At 41.2% G+C, this 25622-nt stretch overlaps 1 protein-coding gene across 14 annotated transcripts in view; it reads right to left on the minus strand.

Moving 5' to 3' along the window:
* The window catches only part of dip2a (disco-interacting protein 2 homolog A), a 75487-nt gene that overhangs the window by 8565 nt on the left and 41300 nt on the right, over nucleotides 1-25622 (minus strand). For 2 of the 14 annotated variants that reach the window (XM_018671925.2, XM_018671929.2), the window contains exons 2-25: nucleotides 24784-24855; nucleotides 20182-20301; nucleotides 19971-20090; nucleotides 15832-16101; nucleotides 13604-13741; nucleotides 12341-12382; nucleotides 9348-9467; nucleotides 8007-8204; nucleotides 7688-7779; nucleotides 7438-7548; nucleotides 6246-6369; nucleotides 6051-6160; nucleotides 5775-5877; nucleotides 5027-5091; nucleotides 4449-4542; nucleotides 3780-3899; nucleotides 3555-3669; nucleotides 2780-2919; nucleotides 2157-2293; nucleotides 1966-2046; nucleotides 1538-1665; nucleotides 1245-1359; nucleotides 560-761; nucleotides 307-407 (exon numbers count right to left, since the gene is read on the minus strand). In XM_018671925.2, the coding sequence (XP_018527441.1) occupies nucleotides 307-407; nucleotides 560-761; nucleotides 1245-1359; nucleotides 1538-1665; nucleotides 1966-2046; nucleotides 2157-2293; nucleotides 2780-2919; nucleotides 3555-3669; nucleotides 3780-3899; nucleotides 4449-4542; nucleotides 5027-5091; nucleotides 5775-5877; nucleotides 6051-6160; nucleotides 6246-6369; nucleotides 7438-7548; nucleotides 7688-7779; nucleotides 8007-8204; nucleotides 9348-9467; nucleotides 12341-12382; nucleotides 13604-13741; nucleotides 15832-16101; nucleotides 19971-20090; nucleotides 20182-20301; nucleotides 24784-24855 (2918 nt within the window). Of the gene's footprint in view, nucleotides 1-297; nucleotides 408-559; nucleotides 762-1244; nucleotides 1360-1533; nucleotides 1666-1965; nucleotides 2047-2156; nucleotides 2294-2779; nucleotides 2920-3554; nucleotides 3670-3779; nucleotides 3900-4448; nucleotides 4543-5026; nucleotides 5092-5774; nucleotides 5878-6050; nucleotides 6161-6245; nucleotides 6370-7437; nucleotides 7549-7687; nucleotides 7780-8006; nucleotides 8205-9347; nucleotides 9468-12340; nucleotides 12383-13603; nucleotides 13742-15831; nucleotides 16102-19970; nucleotides 20091-20181; nucleotides 20302-24783; nucleotides 24856-25622 lie in introns of those variants that run through there. The other 12 variants (XM_018671924.2, XM_018671926.2, XM_051070634.1 and 9 more) reach the window with 9 other exon arrangements.

Below are 25622 nucleotides of genomic sequence, written 5' to 3' on the forward strand. Positions count from 1 at the left end.
GAATTGATGGGGTATGGTGGCAAATTATATTGTTTGTAAATGAATGACAGATATGATGGGACACAGTATATGTGAAGCTGAAAACAGTAATGAGTGTAATGCATGATATATGAGGATTCTGATTTACACAAACCTGTGTTCATTCAGGTTTAGCTTTTGCCACAGCGGGAAATCAAACCCACATTGTCTCCATCAGCTTTATGTAGTTCAGATTCCCTACACTCAGGTGAATCCTTACCTGTGTCTGTAGTGTATATGTGGAGGTGATGAGTGGGTGAAATGAGGACAACTATCTACCTTACGTGCCTGGTCATTGTCCTCTAGTTGTGCCACGTCCCTCCCACAGGCTTGTGCTATCCTCTTGCCTGCCACCAAGTTGCCCACTATCATAGAAGCAGGACCGACTTCTGTCCAGCACAACCAAACCATCAATGTCATCATACATGTCAGCGTAGTTAGCAGCATTATTACATAAAAATAAACACAGCAATAAAAATGAGGAAATTTGTGCTATATTTGTTTGTAAACCTGATCCATGCTGGGACATATAATGGTCTACCTGGCTGTTTTTGTCTTGGCTTGGGCAGGTTGGTGACACAAGTGTGAGGGCACATAAGGACGTTGCAGGGGTGCAATGCTCCCTCCAGGAAGCGTTGTTTGGTCTCAGATATATGGATGCCACCCAGGGGAGCCTTTGGAAGTGTGTTGGCAGGCACCAGAGCCAGGCAGTACACCCCGACCTGGTGGATACTGTCTATGGCCTGGAAACAGACACAGAAACAGAGGAGAACTGGAGATCAGTAAAGCTGTCAAGTAAAACTGAAATCAATTTAATTTGACAATATCAAAAAATGAATAATGTGCAAATAACTGTGCTTTTTGCAGCCCAATTTTAGTTTCAGTAAGTACACTAGGGGATGTTTTCAACTGCAATTATTCTTGTTTTTATATGTATTACTTCTATATGCTTATGTAGTTTAGAAATAAATCAAATCAAGGAAAAAAAGATTGACTTTTTTTTTCCAGCTCTGAGTGGGACTGATTAACTACAAACCATGAATACTTTTATAATGAGTAAGGCTTGACTGATTTCATACCCTCCAGGGTTAGGGTTAAGTGTACCTGTAAATCAGGTGCTAAGTATACCTGATTTCCACTTACTAAAAATAAAACATGCAAAACCACAGGTATAATCCTCTAAACTGATGTGACGATATGTGAAAAAGACAGAGAGGAGTCTGTACCTGAAGGACGCGGCTCATCCATTGGAAGCTGTCTTCCTCAGAGGCATCTGGCCTCTGTTCTGCCACAACAACAATCCTCTCATCATGCAGCACAGACACAGAAAACACTGCTATCCTGGAACACACAACATAAAACAACACTCTTACAGCCACACTCGACTCATCCAATCAAGCTGTTCAGTCACTGACATCCTTTATGCTGTCAGTAGAGAGTGTGACAGGATAGATAAGACTGAAATGTAGAGAAGAGCAGAGTTTAAAAATTCTTAATGTTCTCAGGCTCCTTCTTTTACCTCCCCCTGTACACAAACTTCATGGGCTCCACTGCCAGTGCTGTGGCAACTACGTCATCAGCGTTGTGTCTCCGCCCACTGACCACCATCAGTCCATCCATCTTCCCCACAACAAACACGAGGCTGTCCTGGTGGGAAACACAAAGATAGATTGGGTTAGATGGGCACATTTATTTACCCAATCCAAAGCACAGTGTGCATCCATACCATGCACAGCTTAACATGTGAGGTAATGGTATGTTGGAAATTGAAGGATTATGAAGATGCAGCAGTTGTATTTTTTTAAGCTTGTGCTGCCAAAAGTACAAATATCACAACTAGAAAGCTGGGGAGATTTACAGGTTTAAAATGTGCTATTTTAGAGCCACAAGACAGACATTTAAGTAAAGGATTGTTAAAAGGCTGCATAGTAATGGGGTGAAACTTACTGGTCCCACAAAACCAAGCAGTGAGGTCCTGGTGAAGGGTCTGTCACTGATGGGAACCCCCGACGATGTTACTGGGATGGTCTGAAACAGGAAATACCCATGCATGGATGAAGTACGGAAAAAAAAGTATTTAGAGAGATCAACATACATCCTCTGTCGTATCTGAACAGTTACAGAAATAAAACACTCACCTCAAAGATGTTCTTGGTCATGCCTGGGAGGCCATAGTAAGCTACACCAGTGCTACCTGAGCTCATGCAGATTTCTCCAACCTCGTCTGTCTGACAGAGATAAGGTGTCCCCTCCACCCGCACCACACAAACCAGAGCTGGAGAGACAGAGACGGGAGAATTCAACATCAGAACAATGATATATTATTTAACATACTAAACTTATCCTGTAGTACTTTATAAGTTCTAATTCATATCTTACCATAATGTATGGTTTAATTAAAGTTTCACCAAACGAAGTGCTGGGTTTAAAATAGTATAACAGAAGAAGCCCTTGAGTACTAGATGTGCTATCATAAACAGCATTATGCAGTAAACAGAGTAAGAGAAGAGAGCTGAAGCATTATTTCTAAACATTTTAACATAGTACCTGCCTTCACATAACACATAGGGGGACTGTGGATTTAACAGTAATGGGAAACTGGAATTTGGTTTGTCTTTTGAGGCAGATCCTACAAAATCTGATCAGATCTTCCATTTTTTTCTGTGCTGTAAAGATACTGTTTTTCACCATTTATCTTTATCATTAGCTTTTTAGTCATTAAAGGCAACAAAATGTTAATAAGCAGCACAGTGCACTGTACCTCCAGGCATGACCTGTCCCACATCCTGCACTGTGAGGACGGAGAGTTTCTCCTCCGTGTCCACACGGATCACACTGTGGCTCAGCCCACCCATAGACAGCACCGCCTTCCCTGGAGGGGGAACACCCATTTCTGGAGGTCTGCAGGACAAACACATTATTACATACACATCCACAGTTGTCAGAAACCAACACTGTCATTTATTCCTCTTCATTTCCTCCACCTTTCATGGCAAACAATGTTTCTAATTTGTGGATCAAAGTTTACATAGTTATGATCCCATTTCTATCTTAGTTCATATGATATATCTCTTTTTAATATAGCAGACTCAGTCATCTACTACTTAAGTACATTGTCCTAATCAGAGTGTGATTGACACCTGAAAAGCAGACAGATAGTGATACGATTATGGTAGAATTGATGACCATGTTAATCTGAGATACAGACTCTATGGCTCCAATACAAAATTTCTAGACTCTCATAAATACTTGACAACAAAAGGCATTTGTTATTTTAAAAACAGAGCCAGATTTTCTATTTGAAGCATGTATTTTTAGTCTGCCTGTCATCATAATCCTCCTCCATAATGGAGCCCTGTGATCAGCAGAAAGCTGTAAAATCCAACAGTTCATCTCTGTGATAAAGAGGCACAAATCTCCTTCCTCTCCCTGCAGGATCCAGCTGATGTTGCAAATGCAGTGTGATATAACGGCACAGTAATGCAAAGTGGTGGCAGGTTGCTTTGTTCTAATAAGATGCAGTAATGGCAGCTCACCTGCGGATGGCGACAGTCATGGCTTCTGAAGAGCTGGCACATGGACAGATCACCTCAGGTCGCAGTCCACGTGCCTGGAACACATTGAGGAAAGCATCGCAGGAGGATATGGACCCTGTGGTAACACAAACACACATATACCAATCAAACAGATATACAAGCAAACACAAACAAAGTGAATCAATTATAATCTGTGTTTAATATGGTTATTTTAGGTGGGCTCACATGGGTTGGCTCCGTCAGCTACAATCAGCATGCGCAGTGAGCTCAGGCTGATGTCTCTCTGGTCTCTCTGGGCCAAAAGAGACCAGTGCATGTCCCTCGATTTCACCACTGCTACCCGTGCTGTATGGGGGACACAAAGACAAAGAGACAGGCTGACAATTGATTTGTCCAATCAACACGTCTGTCATCCAGCTTGACAGCCAATCATAGGCTGTAATATCTGAAAACAAATAGCAGCACAGTCTGACTCAGTTACCAACAAGTGACTCAGCATTTGAATTTTATTCATACCGCAGGCCTCCTGTCCTCCACTGGACTAATCCAAATGAGCTAGAAATCAATGATTGCAATAAACTATTGTTTTAACCCATCCACCCTTGTCAAATGTACAGTGAGAATCAAAATAGTTACCAGAAACAGACTCTCTCTCATGGTTAACCTTATACAGGCTTACAGACACTTAAAATGATAACAAAATGTTAGGTAAGCTATCTCCGTAGCATTTTCCAAATGCTATGATTTTTCATAATAAATAAATCAACAAATGAGTTTAGCCTACAATTTAGATAAAATTAGGTTGGTTCATCCTGTACTAAATACCTCTTCAAAGAGATGAGATGCTGCAGGCAGTTTCAACAGTGACAAATGCCAAGGTGGATTTACCCTTACCTTTGTAGGTGTGAACCTTCTGTATCCAGGAGAGGGGGTTGACTTTCATCAGGGAGTAAGGAATGCTGATCACGTGCATCCTATTCATGACACTCTGCCATGAAAACAGACAAGCATCAGATAAAATATGTCGGAGGTGCCTTACAACTACGTGATATCACTGTAAACACACTGCGCATCATGACAAGCTTTTATCACTTACTGCTATGAGTACAAAATAAACATGCCTGTGCTACTACTGTGTCAATTTAGGAATTTAAATGTGTAACAGCAGGGCATGTATGAACTCTAGTAAATTCCACAGCATGTTTGAAACCAGTTAATAAAAACTGGGTTGACTATGTGTAAGAAGAAACATAATATTTTTTTAGAGGAGTCAGACTCTCGAGTTATGAAAGAAGATGTTTCTGTCCATCAGGACCTCATTAGTTTGAATGCATTTACATATTGATAAAGCCCTCATAGAGAAAAAGTCAGTCAGATAAATCAGACTTTTTATCTGCAAACTGAACATAGATCTCTATTTCTAATTCTATAACCATCCTATTAGCTTTACCAGAGGGTTTAAGACCACTCACAGTGAGAACACCATGCCATAATCCTGCCTCCCTCTTGAAGTCCAGGACGTTGGTTATGGTCTCAGCTGCAAATCAGAAAGGGAATTTTGCCAAGGTTAGGGGGCAAAAAGGGTTTGAGACATTTAATCCAACATTCCTTTTCTTCACTTGCACAATCGCACATCATCCTATTACTTTTAACACAACCACAATTTTCGTAATACACCCTGACTGTGGCAGTGCTTGCTTAGGTGAAGCACAAAACTTTTCAGAAACAGACCTGGGGTGCCTCTAGGGACTACTGGTGCAGTTTGAAGTTATTTAGAGAAAAACTGGGACACTGGAGAAGAGGAGGTGCCTTACATTCTTTCTCTTTGTAAGCAGACCTGACCCAGGTTTGACATGAAGACACATAAGACACTGAGCAGCTGCGTTTATCCAACTAGACTGTAATTACACTCTGACTGGATGTGTGAGCAACAGGAAGGGGAAATTCTATAATCTCAGAGATTATAAAATAGATGTCTTCTATGAATGTTCTCTGTGTTATCAATCATAGTGTAAACAAAAAAACAATTGCATAGTCCCACATTTTTATCACCACTGCTGTTTCTCTCTCTCTCTCTCTCTCTCTCTCTCTCTCCTTAGCATATGCCAACACTACCAGCTGGATGCTTTTATCCATGTCAGGAATGAATAAATGATGGAGAAAAACAGGAGATGATGAATTCTGAGTACTTGAAAAGTTGATGTAGAGAGTTTCTCTCACCTTCAGTGTAGCCACAGGCCTGTGTGAGGGCGTGACAGTGAGCCAGCATAGCTGAGTGGGACACTGTGATCCCCATGGTGCTTCCTTCCTTGCTGGTTTTGTACTGAATGTAAGAGACAAAGAAAAAACATTTGAACAGTTTAATTCCAAAACCTGGGACATGGAACATGTGAAAAAGAAGGATACTATATAATATGAAATATACATAAAATATGAATGAAAATATAATAAATCTGTCGTTGTTTTATTTGGTAACATCAATGAAATTACACTTACCTCTATGTAGGCTATGTCATTACTGGCTTCACGTATTGGAGGATGCCAGTCTTTCGGAGGCTTCACAACATGTTTTCCATCTGTCACAAACCACAGCAACCGCGGCCAACCTGCAGAGACAGGGACATGAAACCAGTGCAAACCAACCAAAACTTCACAGACAGGCTGTCAAAATGAAAATAAAACAGGCTGTACCTTTGAAAGTGGCTACCTCCCCAGTTTGTGCTTTGGGCAGGCCTTTCTGACAAGCGTCGGTGGTCAGTGCCAACGTGACGCCGCAGCTGCCCAACAGAAAGCCAATCTGTTGACTCCCTGCATCCTAGGTGACCAAAGAGAATGAAAAACCACAGTTCATACTGGCAAACTTAGGCAAATACTATCTGTCAGACAACCATCACCTACTGAAAACAACACAGTTTAGAAGATAAAAGCTTTGAGAAGCCATGCTTTGAGGGAACATGGGAATTGTAACAGGGAGCGAGAGAAAGACTATGGCTGCATCTTACATCAAAGCAGCAGCAGGTGAGAAAACAGAGTGATGGCCAATCACTATTAAAAACTCTACTGCTGAGCATCAAAGCCCAATCATAGCAGGAATGAAACCCGAGATCTGACACACACTCACTCATATTTGATTGGATGTGCAAATTAGCTTACAGCTAGATTCATGCTGAGCAAACTGCACTGTGCAGAGAGGGAAAGAATTGTGGGAGTTACTTAGTGGGAGGAGATGGAAGACAGACAGAGAGGTAAAAGGGGAACAAATAGAAAGGAGAGATAGAAAGATAGAAAGAAAGAAAGAAAGAGAGAGAGAGAGAGAGAGAAAGAAAGAAAGAAAGTGTGAGTTGGAGGGGCACATGAATGAGTGTCTGACTCCTGAGAACAGTTGGCCTGTGATCTAATATTTTGACTGGAATTACACATCATTTCACCTCACTGAAATCTCATTAATTACAGCACAGCCTCTGCCAACAGCATGCTTATAGAGGGCAATCAAGAACAGGCATTAATATTCAGCCTGTGTAACTAATGTGGATGAATTTGTAAGGTCTGAGCTGATGGATGTGCTAGAAACTGCAAGGCATTACCACACTCTGTAATTAGAACATTTAAAAGATAATGCTGCCACAGTTATAGTCCCCCAACAAATTACCAAACACAAGATGTTCTTCGAGACAAAAAAAATCCCACTCTAGAATATAAGAATAAATCATGAATATCCACACTGGTAAATCATAACTATCAGACCGTGACTTGTCTTGTCTCTGCTTCAATCATTTAATCAATGTCAGTGTCCAGCAGGGGTCACTACTGCTCTTCACTGGCTGTGGTGATCAGCACTGAAATATCAAAGTCCCAGGAGACAGTATTTTGTTTTTGCCCTTACCTTTCTGGTCAGCGGCACTTCAATAGGCACAGGTACCAGCTCTGCCAGGAGACAGCCGTAAAAGGCTACCATGAACATCACTGGATCATTGTTGGGGAAAACCAGTGCAACCTATGGGGTGTCACAGACACAATATATCAAATGATATGCAGTTTCTGTTACAAGTAAAGAAAGAGAAAACAAAGGGCATGGTGTGTAGCAAGTATCTTAGACAAGAAACATGAATACATAGTTTTATCTCAGGACTTACTCTGTCTCCGGGCATAAGCAAAGGCTCATTTCTGGTGCTCAGTTTGTTGAGAAGAGTATAGGCCAGTTTCTGGCTGCGGGTCCACAGTTTACCTACAGGGGTGAACACACATTGTCAGACATTTCCTTTGATTTAACAACGACTGACTCAAATAAACATTCAAACACAAAATAGCTTAGTCTAACAGCAGATTACAGAACAAGGTATGCAGAGACACCATTTGTACACAGAAAACCACAAAGAATAGATGACAAAAGTTGATGTTGTTTTCCATCTCCACTGTTAACTCTGGGCCAATCATAAACAGGTTGACACCTACCATAGGTGAGTGTGTAGACAGGCTTGCCAGCATTGTCGAGTGCCGTCAGACAAGGACTCTTGGGCTGAGTTGTACCCCACCGCTGCAAGGCTGCTGGCAAGGATGGAGGCCAGTTGGTGACCACCCCAAGAGGCTCTCCTTCCAGGGGACTCATCTGCTGGCCTTCCGGCTTTGGCTGGTTGGGATCTGGCTGCTGGACTAAATACATGAGGATGAAAATGGAACATCAGTCTGAGGGTGAATTCAAGGATAAGCTCCTTGTGTTGGGGTCTCATCCAAGCAATTTGAGAAAGAATCTCTATGTGTCTGTTTTTGGCTGAGTGATTTACATAAAAATGGTAAATTTGTGCATTATAGATCTCTCTCAAAGGAAGGCTGGGAAATAAATGGAGTGTGGGACTGAAAGACAATAGAGATAGGATTGATGGAAGAGGAAAAGCTGGGGGATTAAAGGTGAGATGTGTTTTGTCTTTATCAGTCTCAGTTGCCTAAGATAACAATTCCTGAGAACCTTGGAGCTATGGCTTATTAATAGGCACAGGTTTCTCTGTTCCTTAAAGCTCTCTGATTTGACTTCTATCTCCCTGTCACTATTCTCCCCTCACACTCTCCTGAACCCTCTGATAAGTGGGATTCAGAATTGTTTAACTGATCCGGCAAGATGGATTCACACCAAATAAAATACCTCTATCAGGAGCAGATAAGTGTTCGGCCTGCTCCCATTTCAGCTTTGTGTGTGTTTTTCTGAGCAGACCACCGAGGCTTGCCATGCCGCAGCCTCAGTGCCAGAGTCAGGGAGGCTTTACAATTACCTGCTGATGTATTACTATTTCTGCTGCTTTTTCATTTTCAGTGTTTATTCAGCCTGGCAGAGTACCACCCAAATCCCACGATGGGCTGGTTGGAGCAGAGGAAATGGTTAGGCAGGGCTGGTCCAGGGCTGGTGTGGGTGTGTGTTTCTTAACCCAGCATTCCCTAACCACTCCCTCTGCATACCTGGTGGTCTCAGCCCTGACAGGAGAGAAAATAACAGCCACTGATCTAAAAGTATACCTTGAATGTTGATTTGAGAGGCGTGGTGAGGTCAATGTGACATTTTTATCTCAGCTGCAAAAAGATAAATAAATAATAAATAACTAATACTGAAACTGAAACTGGAAATTTCCACTACAAAAATCTTGACAGCTGATGTGTCTGTCACACTCAAAAGAGCCTCAGCATTTAACTGCTGAGGGCTCTGATCATTATCCTTTTCGCACCCTAGAGAGAGTTAGATTAAATACTTTTTCCATGATTTATTGATTTAATAAAAGCAGCGTAATTATTTCCAGGCCAGCTTACCATCCAAAAGCTCCTCAAAGTCGTCCACAAAGAACTCTCGCAGTGGCGGTCGCTTTGGTCTCTTCAGAGTGTTGAGCAGCTGCTGGATTTTGGAGGAGACGCGGCTGTTGACTGGAACACCTACAAAATGAGATTGGAGGGGATAAAAAGAAAAAAAAGAAGAAAAATATCGGGGCAGAAATAATGTATGGAGCAGGTGGGAGGGATACAGTGGAGAAAGACATAGACAGATTGAGAGATTGATGAGAGAAGAAATGGATGGTGGGGACAGATAAGAAAGGAAAAGAGAAAAGGTTAGTGTGGTGTTCTAATGAGACATCCAGGACAACCAGCTGTCATTCACACTGTGGCAAGATGACAAAACAGCAGACTGCAAGGTCCTCTACAGTCACCTGGAGGTCAGGGGTTATAGTCTTTCAGTCAGGATACGCTCTAGAATCACTGAAACACCTCGCATACAAAATAATTCAGAAAATGAGGAGCAGCCTCGCCTGCTGCCTAGCAACAAAGATGTCCTCTCTGCACTAGCTGATTCATGAGGTGTCTCAAAAGATTTTTTTCTTTTTTACATACGCACTGCAAAATCATAAATGTGGGAGGCTAAAATCAACTACAACCGAGTCAAGTCAAAAAATAAGTAAATCATTAGGCTTGTATGTTAAAACTGATCTTTTTACAACGCTGAAAGAAAGCTGAACCAGACCACAGTCAAAAAGCATAACTGCACAGACCTGGATCTCTGTAAAGACATAACTTGAATGATGGGAAAGGAAGGAAAGCAAGAGAAACAATAGACATGAAATGAGAGAAGAGGGGATGTGTCCAGTTAGAATTCCCTCACATTTCGGACATGGGCATGTGCAGACTATAATCATCATCGGACATCATTTCCTCCATGTGATTTCATACTCATAGTTTGGGAGGGGGGTGGTCTGTGTCAGACATTCCAGACAGCCACAGGAGACGAAGGCCACAGCTGCATGAAGCTTGCCTGATCTATCTTACTATAATAAGCCTGGCTCAGACAGACTCTGCCTCCTCGTGTAGGGACAGATGCACTGGGAGTAGACATGTGTGGGTCAGCCCAGCACCTGATGGGCCAATTAGTAAGCCCCAGACACACAAGACAACATCTGAGGGCCCTGAACCCCACCCACTCAAGTGCCTTGATCATTAATATCACAGCCAACCAGGACATCCCTGTTATGATGACAATAATTAATGTTTTCATGATTTCATAATTTATTCACCCACAGCATTGAATCGCTGTGGCAAACACAGTGTCTGGTTTAATTTGTGCATAAAATGCCACAACATGTCTTTTCTATAATAGTATATGCATACAGAGAACTGCATAAGGCAACCAAGTGAGACCACACCACCCATAAAACATCAAAGATGATAAGTTGTTAGTCCATCTCTCAGTACTTTTTCTGACTTCCAAACCTTCCCAACTCTCTATGGCTCTCAGCCTGAAGCTAAATTGGTCCTAACAAAGACATAATTCTTTAAAAACTGCTCACAAACAGCTGAGCATTGTAGTTTAAGCAAACATTACACAAACTGGATTAATTAGTGCATTTGTTAGGGACTATTTTCAGCCATGGATTAAAACACATTTAGTATGCTACTAGGTATTTGCAGCAGCACCACGTGTATGTGAGATTGATTCATAATAAACTACAGTGCTCATGTTCATAATAATTACGGAACATGTCTCTAAGTCAAAAAGTATGGCTCTTTTTTCTTTTTGTGTTTTTAATATAGTTTTTGAACAACAATGTGACACTGATATCATCAGCAGGATTTGTGCGGGCGCAGGGCAGAAAGGACCAAAAATGACTGACAGCTTATGAGGAGAGCAACATAAAAAGTTGTTTTTGTGCCTAAAACTGCATAAATCAAAACGTTATGAGTGGACACATTCATTATCTCGTGAAGGAAACCTGCCTGTAAGCTCAGAGAGCAGAATCAGCTGTCAGCTCCAGCAAACTGATCAGAGCTCTGCATTTTATAAAGACTGTGGATGGTTTTACAGTGAAACTGACGATTTTAAGTTAAGACAGCTCACTCTGTTACTGTGTGTTGTTTGTTCAGCTATTCAATGAATTGCTAAAGTTCTATATGGAAACTGGTGACAGTGCTGATAGAGGAGCAGACTGGTGGCTTTGGACGGAAAACGTGTCATGCTGTTAGAATTTTCCAGGTGCAGTGTAAATAATCTAAATGGTGAAAATGTCCATGTATAAGTTGTTATAACATTGTAGAAATGTGTGGAAACAATCACATATCCTCGATTGTTTGTACAAACCTCTTTAGCACAGAGGAATAAGACAACAGGCTTTGGATACACAGTTGATATTTATCATTAGGACTAATTCATTGTAGTAGGGATAATACAGAATCTGACCAGGTAGCAGAGGGTGCATGCTGCATGCTCCACCAGAAACCAGCACATACAGCGTCAGTATAGCGTCAGTACAGATGGAACCGAAGTCACTGTAATGGCATGTTTTCTACAACCATGTGTTGATGTTAAATCGCCAATGCTGCCATCAAAGAACCCACTGTGAGGCTACAGGCTAACAGGCTGCTGTCACAGAATGTAGTGAGAAACTGACAAGTCTTAGTGTCCCAGTGTGAGAGAGGAAACCAGTATGTCAACATGATAATTATTCACAACTGCAAATGAATAGTTACACCTGTCACCTTTTCACACTATCTGCTTTGATGTGATGAATGTGAAGTGCATTTAGGTTAGACATAATTTGAAGATGCTATAAATGCCTTTGCAACACACTCAGTTATGCAAACACACATACACACACGCAGGAGTCTAATGCATATATTTTTAGAAAATACACATGGTTTGGACGGTACACCTAACAGTATAAGCGAAGGCGGAAACACAAACACGCACAAACACAAATGCACACGCAGCAGAGTGCACATACAGCAGACTGCCATAAAGTTGGAGGAACAGTTATAAATACCATCCATTAAACTGAGGGATCCTTCACCTCTCCACTCACAGCCTGGAGGAGAGACACATCAGGATGTCAATGAAACAGTCCTGCGAACTGTGTGCGTGTGTGTGAATGTGTGAGAAATCTACCAACAGCCAGACGTAGGTGAGAGTGGGCTTATGAAAGGCTCAGACTGTAGTTGTTGTAGCACAACAACAAAGATAGGACTATTTTTGTCATTTTTTATTAACTCATGTGGGAAAACGTGCACGGGAGGTGTGGGGTTGAAACATCTTATCACACAGCAAAACATAAGGGATAAAATATAATCTCTTTAAAATCCAAATCCATAGATTTAATAACGTCCATCCCCTTTATGTGTCAAGCCAGGTGACTGCTTTAGCATTCATTAGCAGTGAAAGCCCAGACAATGCACACATATTCTTACTGGAGGATGGATGGCAGGAAGGTAATAGCTCTGCTGTAGCAGTGGACGTTGGACATCAATTCAAAGTAGCATTTCAGTCCTGGTGTTGACTGAATGAAGATGGATGAGTGATAGAGCTACATCAGCACTGATTTTTATGGCTTGGTAGACCTGACTGTCATCTATGGCAACTCTGTCGACAATAAAGTCGGTACAATTATTGTTAAAACATCTATCTTAACACATCATCAATGTCTAGTGATATTAAAAGGAAAAAATTAAAAGGAAACAAATTGACTCAATATCAGGAAGAAGTACCAGTTAAATTGATATTTTATGCATTGTAATAACACCATCCTCTTTTTGATTTCACTGGTTACTCATCTCAACACTGCTCAACAGTCAATATCTGTGATGACCCATCTGGAAACTGCTGGCAGTATTGGCTGAATACTAAACTAGATACTGTTAGAATGATGAATGAAATTTGGAGGCTGTTAATTTTATGGACTGATTCACTGACAACATGACAAGAACTGAACATAAGACCCACCTCTAATAATTTGGTTTACAACCCATGTCTCAAAGAATTTACTCTTCCATCTTAGGACTCAAGGGAGACAATGTTCCTGTCTAAATAATTATTATCTATGTGTTTTATTAGTTAAGAACATGAAACATTAAGGTAGATACATGGTGGATTTTTAGGGAGGGTTGTAGAGGTGCAGTGTTACCATGGCAACACAAGATGGTCAGTCAGCAGCTCGTGCCAGTCTGACTGAGACAGAGGGACAGACAGCAGGGGAGAAAGGGAAAGGGGAGGTGACTATGTTTCTGAGTGTGTGCGTAAGTAAGAAACTCACCATCTGCGGTCTCCATGACGCTGGTGTGGTGGTTGTAGCCACGGGAAACGCCTCGCACCGAGGCCACCTGGGGCCGCTCCGCATGAAGCGAGGAGCGTTCCGACAGCCCTGTCACATCAGGCGGTGCTGAGTGGTTATCTGTGGTGAGTGGGGTGTTGGGGTTAAAAGGTCAAATGCCAGGCCTACTTTGGGCTGTTGCAACTATATGAAAATGTACTTTAAAAGTTAAGAATTTGATTGAGAGGCTAGGAGCCTCTTTGTCATCTGTGCGTGGAAAGTCTTTCACTGCAGAAGAATGTATTTTAAAATGTTACCTCCATTTTAACTACCTGCCAACATAATGAATGAACGTTTCTATTCAGCAGATACACTCCCCTCGGTGAGTACTGTATTCACCGAGAACAAGATAACTGTATAATATGATTAACAGGCGAGTCTGATAAATGTATCATAACATTTCAAGACTACTAAGATCATTACTGTAAATGTTATGTAATGTGTAATGTGTGTTAGCACTACATACACTCCCTGGCCACACACAAGTGCACCTATACAACTGAAAGCAACTCAGTACAACATGTCTGTAATGTTCAGTTTTTGTTGGCACTGAGAGGTGTTAATTCAACTATATTTTATTTTATTACTGACGTTGTTGTTAGCTGTGGTATAATACTGGACAGCGTCATTTTGAAATATGCTTTATAATACGTGGGGTCAGCAAAACATTAGAAACACCTGTCAACATAATGTTGTGTCCAGTTCACCACCATTGGCACCTACAACTTCAATAATAAACATTTAGTAAACACCTCTAACAGTGTCGATCAAAAACATTATTATCTCTATAAAGGTAGAATTTCTGAGTTGTTGCATTGGATTCCAATATTTTGGAAACAAAAACCAACTGCTGTATATCATGATTATGGAGAACTGCACCCTGAGGACTGAGGTTCTGTAATTGCTCAGTACATGTACTGTATTCACTACATGTAACATGCACACAGCGCAAATGTGTGATTTTAAAACCAAAGGTCATGTTTGACTGGGCATCTCTATTCATATTACCTAAAAATGCTACCCATATATGATGGCTTACAAGTCACTGTCTGTTGCTTAAGTGACTGACAGCCAGAATCAAAGAGTTTGAGGGGCCAAGGGAGAGGGTGATACAGGAGATTTATTTACAGCTCCATTCAGTAGCAGTCACTGCTGCTACTTTATGACAGCAACCTTGAGGGGAGACGAGCTGGACAGAAATCAGACAGCTCCATCCTAATAGGATATCGTTCTGCCAGCAACACGTACAGACACACATGAACACACACACACACACACACACACACACACACACACATATGCTAGAAAAACACCATCTCACTTTGCTGCTACTGTGAGACGGATGGAGATAAATCTACTGAATCTCATTAACTAGTTTGTGACACTGGCATGCCAACGTGGAACCAGCAGCTTTGATGGGAAGTGGCTGTGAGCCCTTTCACATGACTGAATGACAGTGAGATGGCAGACGGAGATGACTAATTAGAAAGATGTGAATTAAAACTCTGTCGCGTGTTTCCTTTGTCTCGCCTCATTAAGTGCTTTTGTGTATCTGGAGGGAGATAAGGGCTCGGCTGTAGCAGATGTGTAGGACACCACTGTCTGTCTGCGATTAAGCTGCAGTTATATCAAAAACAGCCTGAGTGCCATAATACAGATTCAGGTGCTGAAATCAGCAAATGTGAGAGAATGAAAAAATATAAAAACCCAACTGCAGACTCTCTGATTCTTATATATACACAAATGGAGGAATTTAAAACCATACAGCCAAGCAGGGGGGTCTGCAGGCTCATTTAAGGACTGTATTAGAATGAGATTTTACTGTGAAGGTTACGACAAATAAAATGAAATCATCACACTTCCACCAATGTACTTTAGTAGTGAGAATATTATATGCAAGAAATAAATATTTAATAGTGTTTTCTTGCCTGACATGAACACATTATCTATTTCTAAAATACCTTCGTACTTCAGCTCACAACCACACCAGACTCATTTTTGCAGTTTTCTGTGTAGCATGGGGAGGAGGGAAGAGAGTTTTATTAACGCTGAGCAAACCTTGTTTACCTCTGCTAACTGGATGACAGCGCTGCATTGATTAGAAAGGGAAAAGAACATACAGATGGGCTGGCCGATATCTGATGGAGTGTGAGACTGTGTGTGTCACTGACCTAGCTGGGTGTGTGCCATAAGGTCAGCCAGTGCGGTGGCAGCGGCGTTGGCGTTGAGGGCTGCGTGGGCAGTGGTGTTGGTGGTGGTGACGGATCTCCCTCCTGGGTGGGATGAAGTGGATGACGCGGAGGATGAGGTGGACGAACCCTGGATGACACGGTTAAACCAGTGCTCAACGGCTGGGTGGCCGTGGCCCTGGTAGGGCGTGGAGGTGGCTAGACGTCCCTGCCGGCGCAGCGAGCCCTCGTCTTCCGACGCCGAGGAGGTGTCTGTGTTTGACAGGTCAAGACAGGGCAGCGTCACAACAGTGGACAAGAACACGGGGCTGTCTCCAGGAAAAGAAAAATAAGATGGTAGAACCTGGCAATGGACATCTTGGGTAGGATTTAGATGATATGCTGATGATACATTATTCTACTTATACATACAGGACAAAGTATATATAAGCCAGTGGGATGGCCAAATGGTTTTGATGGAGATGGAAGCTGGAGATGGCTTCACTGGTAGAGTTTGTCTTGATATGTCATGATACATTACTCCCTGTAAAAACTGCCACACTAACACACAGACACACTGCAACTATTAGTGTACTATATGCAAATGAATAAGTGTAACACATTTTTACAGCCAACAGAAAAGTGTTATTCATATTTGTATGACAGGGGAAGTGAGAGCAAATTAGGGCCTGGGGGAAAATCAGGGGTTGTGTTTTTACACACCTAAAGTAGACAAGTAATTAAATCGGGGACTACACCTAACAAAGTCAGCTTTTCAATAAAAATATTTTATTTTGGTACAAAAGTTACATGTCTACAGTAGGTACTGCTAAACATGTACACATCTTTAAGAACTTACAATGCTAGGAATGCTGAATTACAGTCCTCGGAAATATGATGTTGCTGATTTAAGACAAAAAAAAGATGTGAGTCAGTGTGTCAGTGAACTGACTAACTGATACTAGGATTTGTGTTCAAAAAAATTACAAAATACATATATACAGTTCTTAATAATAAAATAAAAAATTAAATCATTTTTAAAAACTCAAATATCCAGTGTTGGTGTCAAAGAAAACTTTGCTAAAAGTAGTGCATGCTTAAGTTATTATGACTTGGACAGGAACCCAGTCACTGATGATTTTACTGCCTTTCCCTTGAGGCAACTGTGAGCAGTTGGTCTCAGCAAAAAATAGCCCAAACAAGAACAACTTCAAAGTGAGGTAAGGATCTTTCAAAATGAACACATTCCACTTCATATGCCAAGCTCCCAGAAATGTCTGTTCTTTCAGCAGGATCATTGAATTTGCACAAGAGCAGGCGAGTCTGAGATTTGCATTCTGCAGAGAACTGAGTGCAATGCAAGGGCTAACAGAGCTTAGGCATCACTCACTTGACAAAATGAAATATTCACATAATAGACAACTGTTTTAAAAATCACCAGGAAAGTTTGCAGGTTCCCCATTACTCATCATTAAAAAGTGAACAGCAACACTTGCTCTACAGCCGCTGAGAAAAATACAAAACTCATTTACATGTCTCAAAATATTACACTAAAATCATACATTGCTGTCCAAAGCAAAGCTTTAATAATGTGGAAAACCTATCCCAGGTCCACTGAGGGAATGAGAGAGACATTTAGAAAACAGAGATTAAGCCTGTTTGTGTGATCAGCACATGCCTGTTGAATGTTTTCTGAACTAATGAGTCTTTATGTGATTAATCTGCCCACTAATCACTCACAGTATGTAGTTACAAGCAAAGTTCACCAATTGAGAGACTATTAAAATACCTGTTACCTTCCTCAAGCCTCCTTGTGGCCTTGCAGAGGAAGTCAGAGGGAGGCTAGAGAAGGTTTGATTATAACAAGCTAAAATTTAATGTCTCTACCAGCAGCGGGCTCATGGGGGTTATCTCGCATTTATGATTCTGTTTGTTATTCCTCTGCCTCCTTCCAATCTCTCTCAGTAACCTTGACACAGTTACACAGAGGGAGAGGGAAGGAGAGGGCCAGTGAACAAATGCAAAGAACAAATAGAGAGGTGGAAAGAATTGGAAAGAAACTGAGAGAGAAAAAGAGGTAATTCGTCACAGTTCTACAGAGACAAAAACAAGAATAGATAGTGATGAGTGAGTTAGAGAAAGACAGGAAACAATGGAGGATTTGCAGGTAGAGAGAGATTTAAAAGAGAGAAAACCTAAGCAGAGACAGAAGCTGATATGCTGAAATCTCAGTTATTCTTGTGCATCAGTGAAATATTGTGCTCAAGCAAACAAAAGACAGGCATAGGCAGGCAAAGCTTCAGCACAGAAGTCTGATTGAATCCTATTAGGTTCAATCACTATACTTACTTTATACAACTGTAATCCTACATATTGGAGCATCTGGGTTCTATCTATCTTTCATCTATGTATTAAAAATGGAAAATCACTTTTACTGGTTGCAAAGCTGTGGACTAGTACTGAAAACAAGACTAAGAGACTGTCTTTAAGTCACAGTGGTGCTTTGAGCTAAACGCTTAAGTCAGCAAGTTAACATGCTGACAATAAAAATGTTAACATGCTGATGTTTAGCAGATATAATGTTTACCATGTTCACCATCTTAGTTTAGCGTGTTAGCCTGCCAACATTTGCTAATTAGCAAATTAGCGGAGGCTGATAGGAATGTCTTTAGTTTTGTGGGTATGTGTTCAAAAACCAAAGTACTGGAAAAATAGAAACTTAACTCATCTTAAGGGGCAAATGTATACTATATGTACCAGATTGGAAGGAAATCAATCAAACACCTGTATGAGGCATTTCAGTCTGGAGGAGTAGTGGATCGACAAACTGACCTACTGATTTACAGACCAGCTAAAACTACATTGGAGAAGAACTTTAATGCCAGGCATTGCTTAGTGTTGTTGTTGCATGTTTTCAATGTATGTCACAGTTTTGTGTATACTGTATTTGTGTATTTGTTGGTCTGTATATTGGCAATATTTCTTTTTGATTAAGACATCCAATGCCACACCGTACTAAACGACAGGTCTGGCGAAGTATACAAATCAGATTTTTGGTCTCATGATTGCTTGGGTGGTCAGACATGTAATGTGACTGGATAAAGGCCAGTTTCTGTATATGATAAGAGATGTAAAAGGAGAAAGAGAGAGGTTGATCCATGCATGTGTGCGTTAGATACAAATAACAGCAAAACTAGGACCTGCTCATCTAACAGTACTCTATAGCACTATTAGTGGTGAATGTTGAAATAAGTAACATAACCACTATATGCACCCCAACACCTGTAGCTGCCATCAGCCTTAAAAAGTGGCAGAGCCCCAGATCATCTTGTGTGTACAGCATATGATTTTGTGGGTCTGTACAGTCAAACCTGTGTATCTTATACCAACAGATTAGAGCAGATCACTCAGAGTGACTCAAAAAAACCATGAAAAGGCCCCCTCCTTCTCCTGTTCAAACCCCAATGTCTGAGCTCTTAATCCGGTTACTCGATCCACCACTGTGTCCTCTCTTTACCCAAGACACAAGGCTCTAAAGCCGCCCAACAACTAACTCTTATTCAGCAACGAGCCACTGCAGTATTTGACTGGACTGGAAAGTTTTCTATCACCAAATATTATGCAGATATCTTACTGACTGAATAATGAAATATTTTTCTTTGTGAAACATTTGGGCAAAACTGACAAACAACAAAAGGGTTTTTTGGGTCTCAGACATCTTGCAAAAAGAAACTACAGAATGCAGTAAAATGACAAAAATTCTAATGAACTGGCCCACACAATACAAACTGTTATAAAAGCAGGTGAAAGGTCGACATTTTGAGACAATGTTAAAAATCTGATTATGCATCCATTATGCAATTCATGTGGGAAGGTCTGCCTGGGAAGACGACAGTGAGAACTGAGTCCTTTATAGTCACAAAGAATGGACACATTCATCAAACTGCACATTTCTTACCAGTAGCAAATGCCTGGCAACATAATCTTCGCTCACTGGACACAACAGAGTGTCAGCATCCTGCACTCTGAAGCTCATGGGAGCACATGTAAACAACCCAGTATGAACATAAGCCTAGACTGTGTGAGCACAGGACACTCTCTGCCCTGGGCGGACAGTGGGTTTTCAGGAACAGAGGTCTCACCTGGCGGAGTGCATGCCTCAACAGATGACTGAACTAGCACAGATCGTCTCTTAGAGGGCATGGGCATCTTCCTCTCTTTGTACTTTGCCAAAGCTGCTTGGACGGCTTCTGTGTGCAAATCTAAGAGAACACATCAACACAGCTTAGCTGCTGCATAAAAAAAGGAGCACCAGGCATTTAAAACTTTTTGGCAGTATGAACACATGATTACCAGATCTAAAGCGTTCATCCCGGGTGTTGGCAGCCCGGGACTTGTTGTGTTTGGAACCTGGAAGAACAGCTTGGGAGGAGGCCTGGATCCTGTTGTCAATTTGCAGAGATGGATCTACACCTGCAGAAAGACGAAACCAAAGCCAGGAAAGGACGCTTTAGAACAGGACGGAAACAAAAGGTGTATTTTCCTTTACTGCACAAAAGTAGAAACATGAATAAATGCAATCTTTGCAGAATGTGTTGTGGACATAGAGCAAGGCTACGGAATATTGCCTGACCAGATCAAGTGTCCACAAGCTTAATGGTAATCCCTACTTAGGCTGCTTTCTTCTAATACAGTAGTTTGGAGTTGGGAAAGTATTCACTTTAATTAATCCAGCCTGTCTCACAGCTTTCCAGTTGCCTCAAAGCTTTCCAAGGGAAGCAAATGCAAATTACACAGACGTAACAGAAAGGAGGTGATTAGGCACCATGAATGTCAAAAAGACAACATCTTCTAACTGGAGCGTTCTAAAATTATCAAACTCTCAAACTTGTCAAGCTCGCTGTGCTCTGCATGACGCAGGCAGTGATTCATCCTTTCGCTTATGCAATTCTCATTTGAGCTTCATTAAGGAACTAGTGGTTAGCATCAGAGGGGAAACCCAAGACTATTGCCTAAAGGAAGGTCATGGCACAAGCTCTATTAGCAATCTTCTGCTGTTGCTTTGCTTCTTCCCCTCATGATTTCATGGTGATGTATTTGAAGTATGTGGGAAGGACAAATACAGGAGAAACTCTGATGAGCTACCATACCACAAAACAAAGAGGATGTAAAGTGTGATCAACTAAGATCAATCTAATTATACTATACAATGTTAAAGATCTAAATGCACATGTAAAATAATATCAACAATCCAACTTAAGAAATGCCTCATCCACAACTTGCCCAAATTTCTTTGTTGAGTAATGTAAGGCCTTGGCAGTTATTTTAGGCAGACTTGAAAGACAACATCAGACACAATGGAACAGGAAGATATCAAAGCAACAGCAATACATCCAACAATTAAACAAATTACCCAAGGTATATTTTCATAGCAGTGGGACAAAGAGGACGCAAAGGCTGCTTCTGTCTCAATAAACAGTACCAACTAGCCTCATGTTTCCATTGCCTCCCACTTGTCTCTATCTGTACTTTAAAGATCTATTCCACCAAAACTGTCTACTTTCTGAAGCCTATAAAGTACATGTCTCTGTAAAAAATCAAAGCAGCAGCAAAGTAAACAACTTAATACACTACATTTTTATGTGAGTAAGATACTACCACATGTGGATGACAATATCAGATCGTAATAAAACTGGAATTACTGCCTCGCAGCTGTATGCCTCTGCCAACTAGTCAAGTTGTAGCTTACATCCTTGCCTGTCCAGGCTCCTATAATATATGTAGGGAAGACTTTGAAGGAATTTAATAAAAGGTAAAAGGAGTGTGTTTTTTTGCAAAATAGAAAGTACCACTAGATGCTGACGTGTGATACGAGAGAATAATTTCAAATGAAAGATTTTTTTTTTTACTGTTATTGGCTATTTTTACAGAGTAATTTTTTTACAGTAACCCTAACAACAATCACCTGAAGCAGCAGTATCATCAAAACCAATGAGCTTGTGGTGGACTACCAGAGGAACAAACTAAAACAAAGCCAATCCAGCTTGGTTCATGATCAGCTCCACAGCATCAACAGTAGTAAAGTGTGAAAGCAAAATGTGACTGAAACTAATAGTCACATTGTTACAGTTAAAAACATGACCAAACTGTAGCTAGTTTTTGAACAGGTTCTGTTTGGGTATTGCTACCTTTGCAGACCTGTGACCAAGTGAATCACACAGGGTGACTGTCCTTGCTAATATAACCATTAGAAACCAGCCTTTCGAGGACAGAGGTCTACCAAGGCTGCAGTGAACCAGTTAGATCCAACTCTCCGCTGGATGGGCACTCAGACACCCGAACAGCCAGCCATCAGCCCACCCAGCTTTTCAACGGCAGCTTAGAGGGGATCAGCTAGCTCCACACTGTCAGCAACTCTCAGACAGTGGCAGCACACAACACACTGCAATGGTAAGAAACATTCACACACGCACTTCAACTAAATCTGTTTAATAACTTGGGTTTCAAATATTACACACTATATCCAATATGGCCTGAGGACATTTAAGGACACATAATGCATAGTCTGACTCACATACACACATACACACACACTCATCCTGCATCCCCTGAGCACCGATAGATGCATCAATATATGCTGGTCCCTTATATCGCTTTGACAGCCCAGTCACACAATGGCCTTTTCCCAGGTCCCAGAGGAAACAGGTCTATAAAACAAGCCAGGGCATCAGACCCGGTTGCTGGGCAGAACACACTTCAGAGGCACACCACACTGGGCCAATCGGAGGCATGCTCCGTCACAGCTGATGATGTTATTGGTTCACAGAGAGCCCTGATGAATTTTTAGCACCTGTCTGATGCCAACACTTACCGGTGTGGCGGCTGACAACACGTGTGTCACATGGGTCTCACTCCTAGAGGGCAAATACGCTTAGCTAATGACTTGCATCAAGTTCAAAGTTGTATGTTTGATTATATAAATAATCTTGCTTTGATAGAAGCTATATATGTATGCTTAATATAAATGGTAAGAGCTGGGAATGCTTTCTCAGTCTAAACTAAAGGTCTAAAAGAAGGGAGGTATAAAAATTCCTCCACAAAGCTTAATTTGATGCTGATAAATCTACAATCACACACCAATTTTCCATAAATGTTTGACTTCCCAGTATGGTCAACACCTCCTGCAATTATTTATTCTCAAAGCTCACAGTGGTGCCCAAACACTAAAATATACACAAAGGAAATTAATCTACTCTCTCATATACGTTAACAACCTGGCTTTGTACACCTACTTTATTGCACTTGGCACATGTACAGTCCTATGACAACAGTGAAATATAGGACTTTTTATATAGGAATTTCATATGGAACTCAGAAGCCTTCACTCTGTTGGACTCCTATTTCAACCAAGCAGCTGTTAAACCCAAACCCACTGATTCATCGTGCTGGATGGATGTGTCATTAAACACCAACACATCCATTCATCTTGCAGGAAGCATGTGTTGTATATGAAGAATCTCACCCACTCCAAGGGCTGTCCATTTCTGCTCTATATCTGTCACTTCTCTTCTTTACGTGTTAGGACCCAGACTGAAAGGATCGAACAATGAATGACAGAAGTAAACACATAAATCCATGATAACAAGAGAGAGCGGGAGTAAGAGAAAGTCAGAGACCGAAGGAGATGATCCGCCCAAGCTAAATAACAGGCCTGCTAACTCCAGTGGAAAGCCTTGAGTGAGCGGCCCACACCAGACTCTGGTTTCCACTGAGGCTTGATGCTCTGAGAGCAAGCCAAACCAAAGACTACCAAGGACCCCAGATAGGACAGGGAAGCATGAAGCAAACGGACAGAGTACTCCTCTGTGGGATTCACCACAAACCACCTTGACCTTATAGTCTGCTCGTGGCGGCTAGAACTGACTGACTGCACAACTGGAGCTAAAAATACACTGAATTGATATATAAATCCATGTAGCCCCCTGCACAGTCAAAGGCCATAGACAGATAATAAGTGGTACAGCTGGGAAATGTCACGCCTTTGTGTTCTTCAAAGTTAGTATTTGTCTTCTCAAACACCCACACCCACAGGATGATAGGCACAAATACGCACAAACTGGGAATTAAAAAACTAACTAAAGATTCCTCAAAATAATTGCAGAACAAGGTAACTTACTTAAAAAGCATTATAACAAATTAACATTTGTATTATGAGAGTAGCACAAAAAACTAAATCTCTTGCTCAAAAATATAATAAGACAGGAAGCACTGGCACTTGTGATCCAAATCTAGATCAGTTATCATTTCAGCAGAGACACCCAATATTTACAGTCTCCATTATGTCTTCCTTCACTGGGTTGGTTGGAACCTATTTTCATTTTCATTACATATACTGTAATATATGACTGATGCAGGGCTATGGAATTAATAACAGATCCAAGGGTGACAGAACCACAATCCTGACCCAAATCAAGGACACATCACCAGCAACATTTCTGTGTCAAAATCCCCTGCAGTATCCTTGATAACAAATTTAACACGTGATGTTCAATAGAGCATCTCTGAAATGACGAAGTACATGTTACTCCATTTAATTTATATTTATATTTTATTTTAAATGCAACTTCTACAGACAACTTCTGGATTTATTTTGGCCTTTTTTGTAGTTTCTGTTTAAGTGATTTTGATTTCTCTTTCCTCTGCTTTTGTATGTTTTTTTCTTACTATTACTTGTCTGTGCAAGCTGTAATAATGTTTGATTTGTTATAGAAGTAAAATATGCTCTGTACAAATACAATTACGCTTATAATCATTGTTACTAACATTATAAGATACTTTTTCTTACTCTGGTTGCTCTTGTAAGGACACTATGCTAAATACGATGCTAACAGGCAGCCAAAGCATTGGTAAAACCTGCTCTGGACAGTAAATTTCCTGCAGGCCTGTGTGCCTTACCTTGTATCTGTGGGATGTATGGTGCCAACAGCTTGCCTCTTTTCTTCTCATAGCCCTTCTGAGTGATGTCCCCTGTACAGACAGAGAAGTACAGAGGAACAGACAGACAGAGAGAAGAGGGGGGGCAGAGAGATGAGTCATTAGCTCAGCCGTGCCCTGGCAATGGGGTGTGTGTGTGTGTGTGTGTGTGTGTGTGTGTGTGTGTGTATGTGCACAAGTGCCTTGGGATCACACTGGCAGCCTGGTTACACTGGCACCACAGGGCACCAGAAGAGGGCTGGGACAGCAGATGATCAGCATTTACCAACTGGATGTCTTACTCAAAAGACACATACAGGAAGTGACACTGCAACTGCTCATCCACACTAGCATAAAAATCACACTCGATAGATAAGTTATTGTAGAGAATTTCCACTGAATACTTGAATGTTAACATCGGCTAGGCAAGGGGCATTTAAAAGATCGTTTGTCTGGCTCGTCTGGAACATTTTTCCCTCTCTATTTTTACCAGAAGTAAAAATACTGCTGATGTCAGCATGAGCTGAGTCCGCTTCAGTTGTTTCCCCACACATAATTAAAAGACCGTATGTTAAATAAGATCAGGCTACATGTTATTTTAATAGCCCTATTTGAAAGGCATATCAATGTAAAAGCTTTTCCAAGCCTGGAATGTAACTACAACAAATGAACTAAAAGAAAAATGAGCACAAAGGGAGACAGAGAGATAGGCAGTGCAGACAGATGGACAGAGAGTGAGGTTGAAGGTATAAGGCTAAGTAATATCATGGTACTGTAGATTCAGCAAAGGCTTAACTCTGCCAATTGTCACTAGACCTGGG

The sequence above is a fragment of the Lates calcarifer genome, linkage group LG1, assembly GCF_001640805.2.
Source record: "Lates calcarifer isolate ASB-BC8 linkage group LG1, TLL_Latcal_v3, whole genome shotgun sequence".
Lineage (NCBI taxonomy): Eukaryota > Metazoa > Chordata > Actinopteri > Centropomidae > Lates > Lates calcarifer.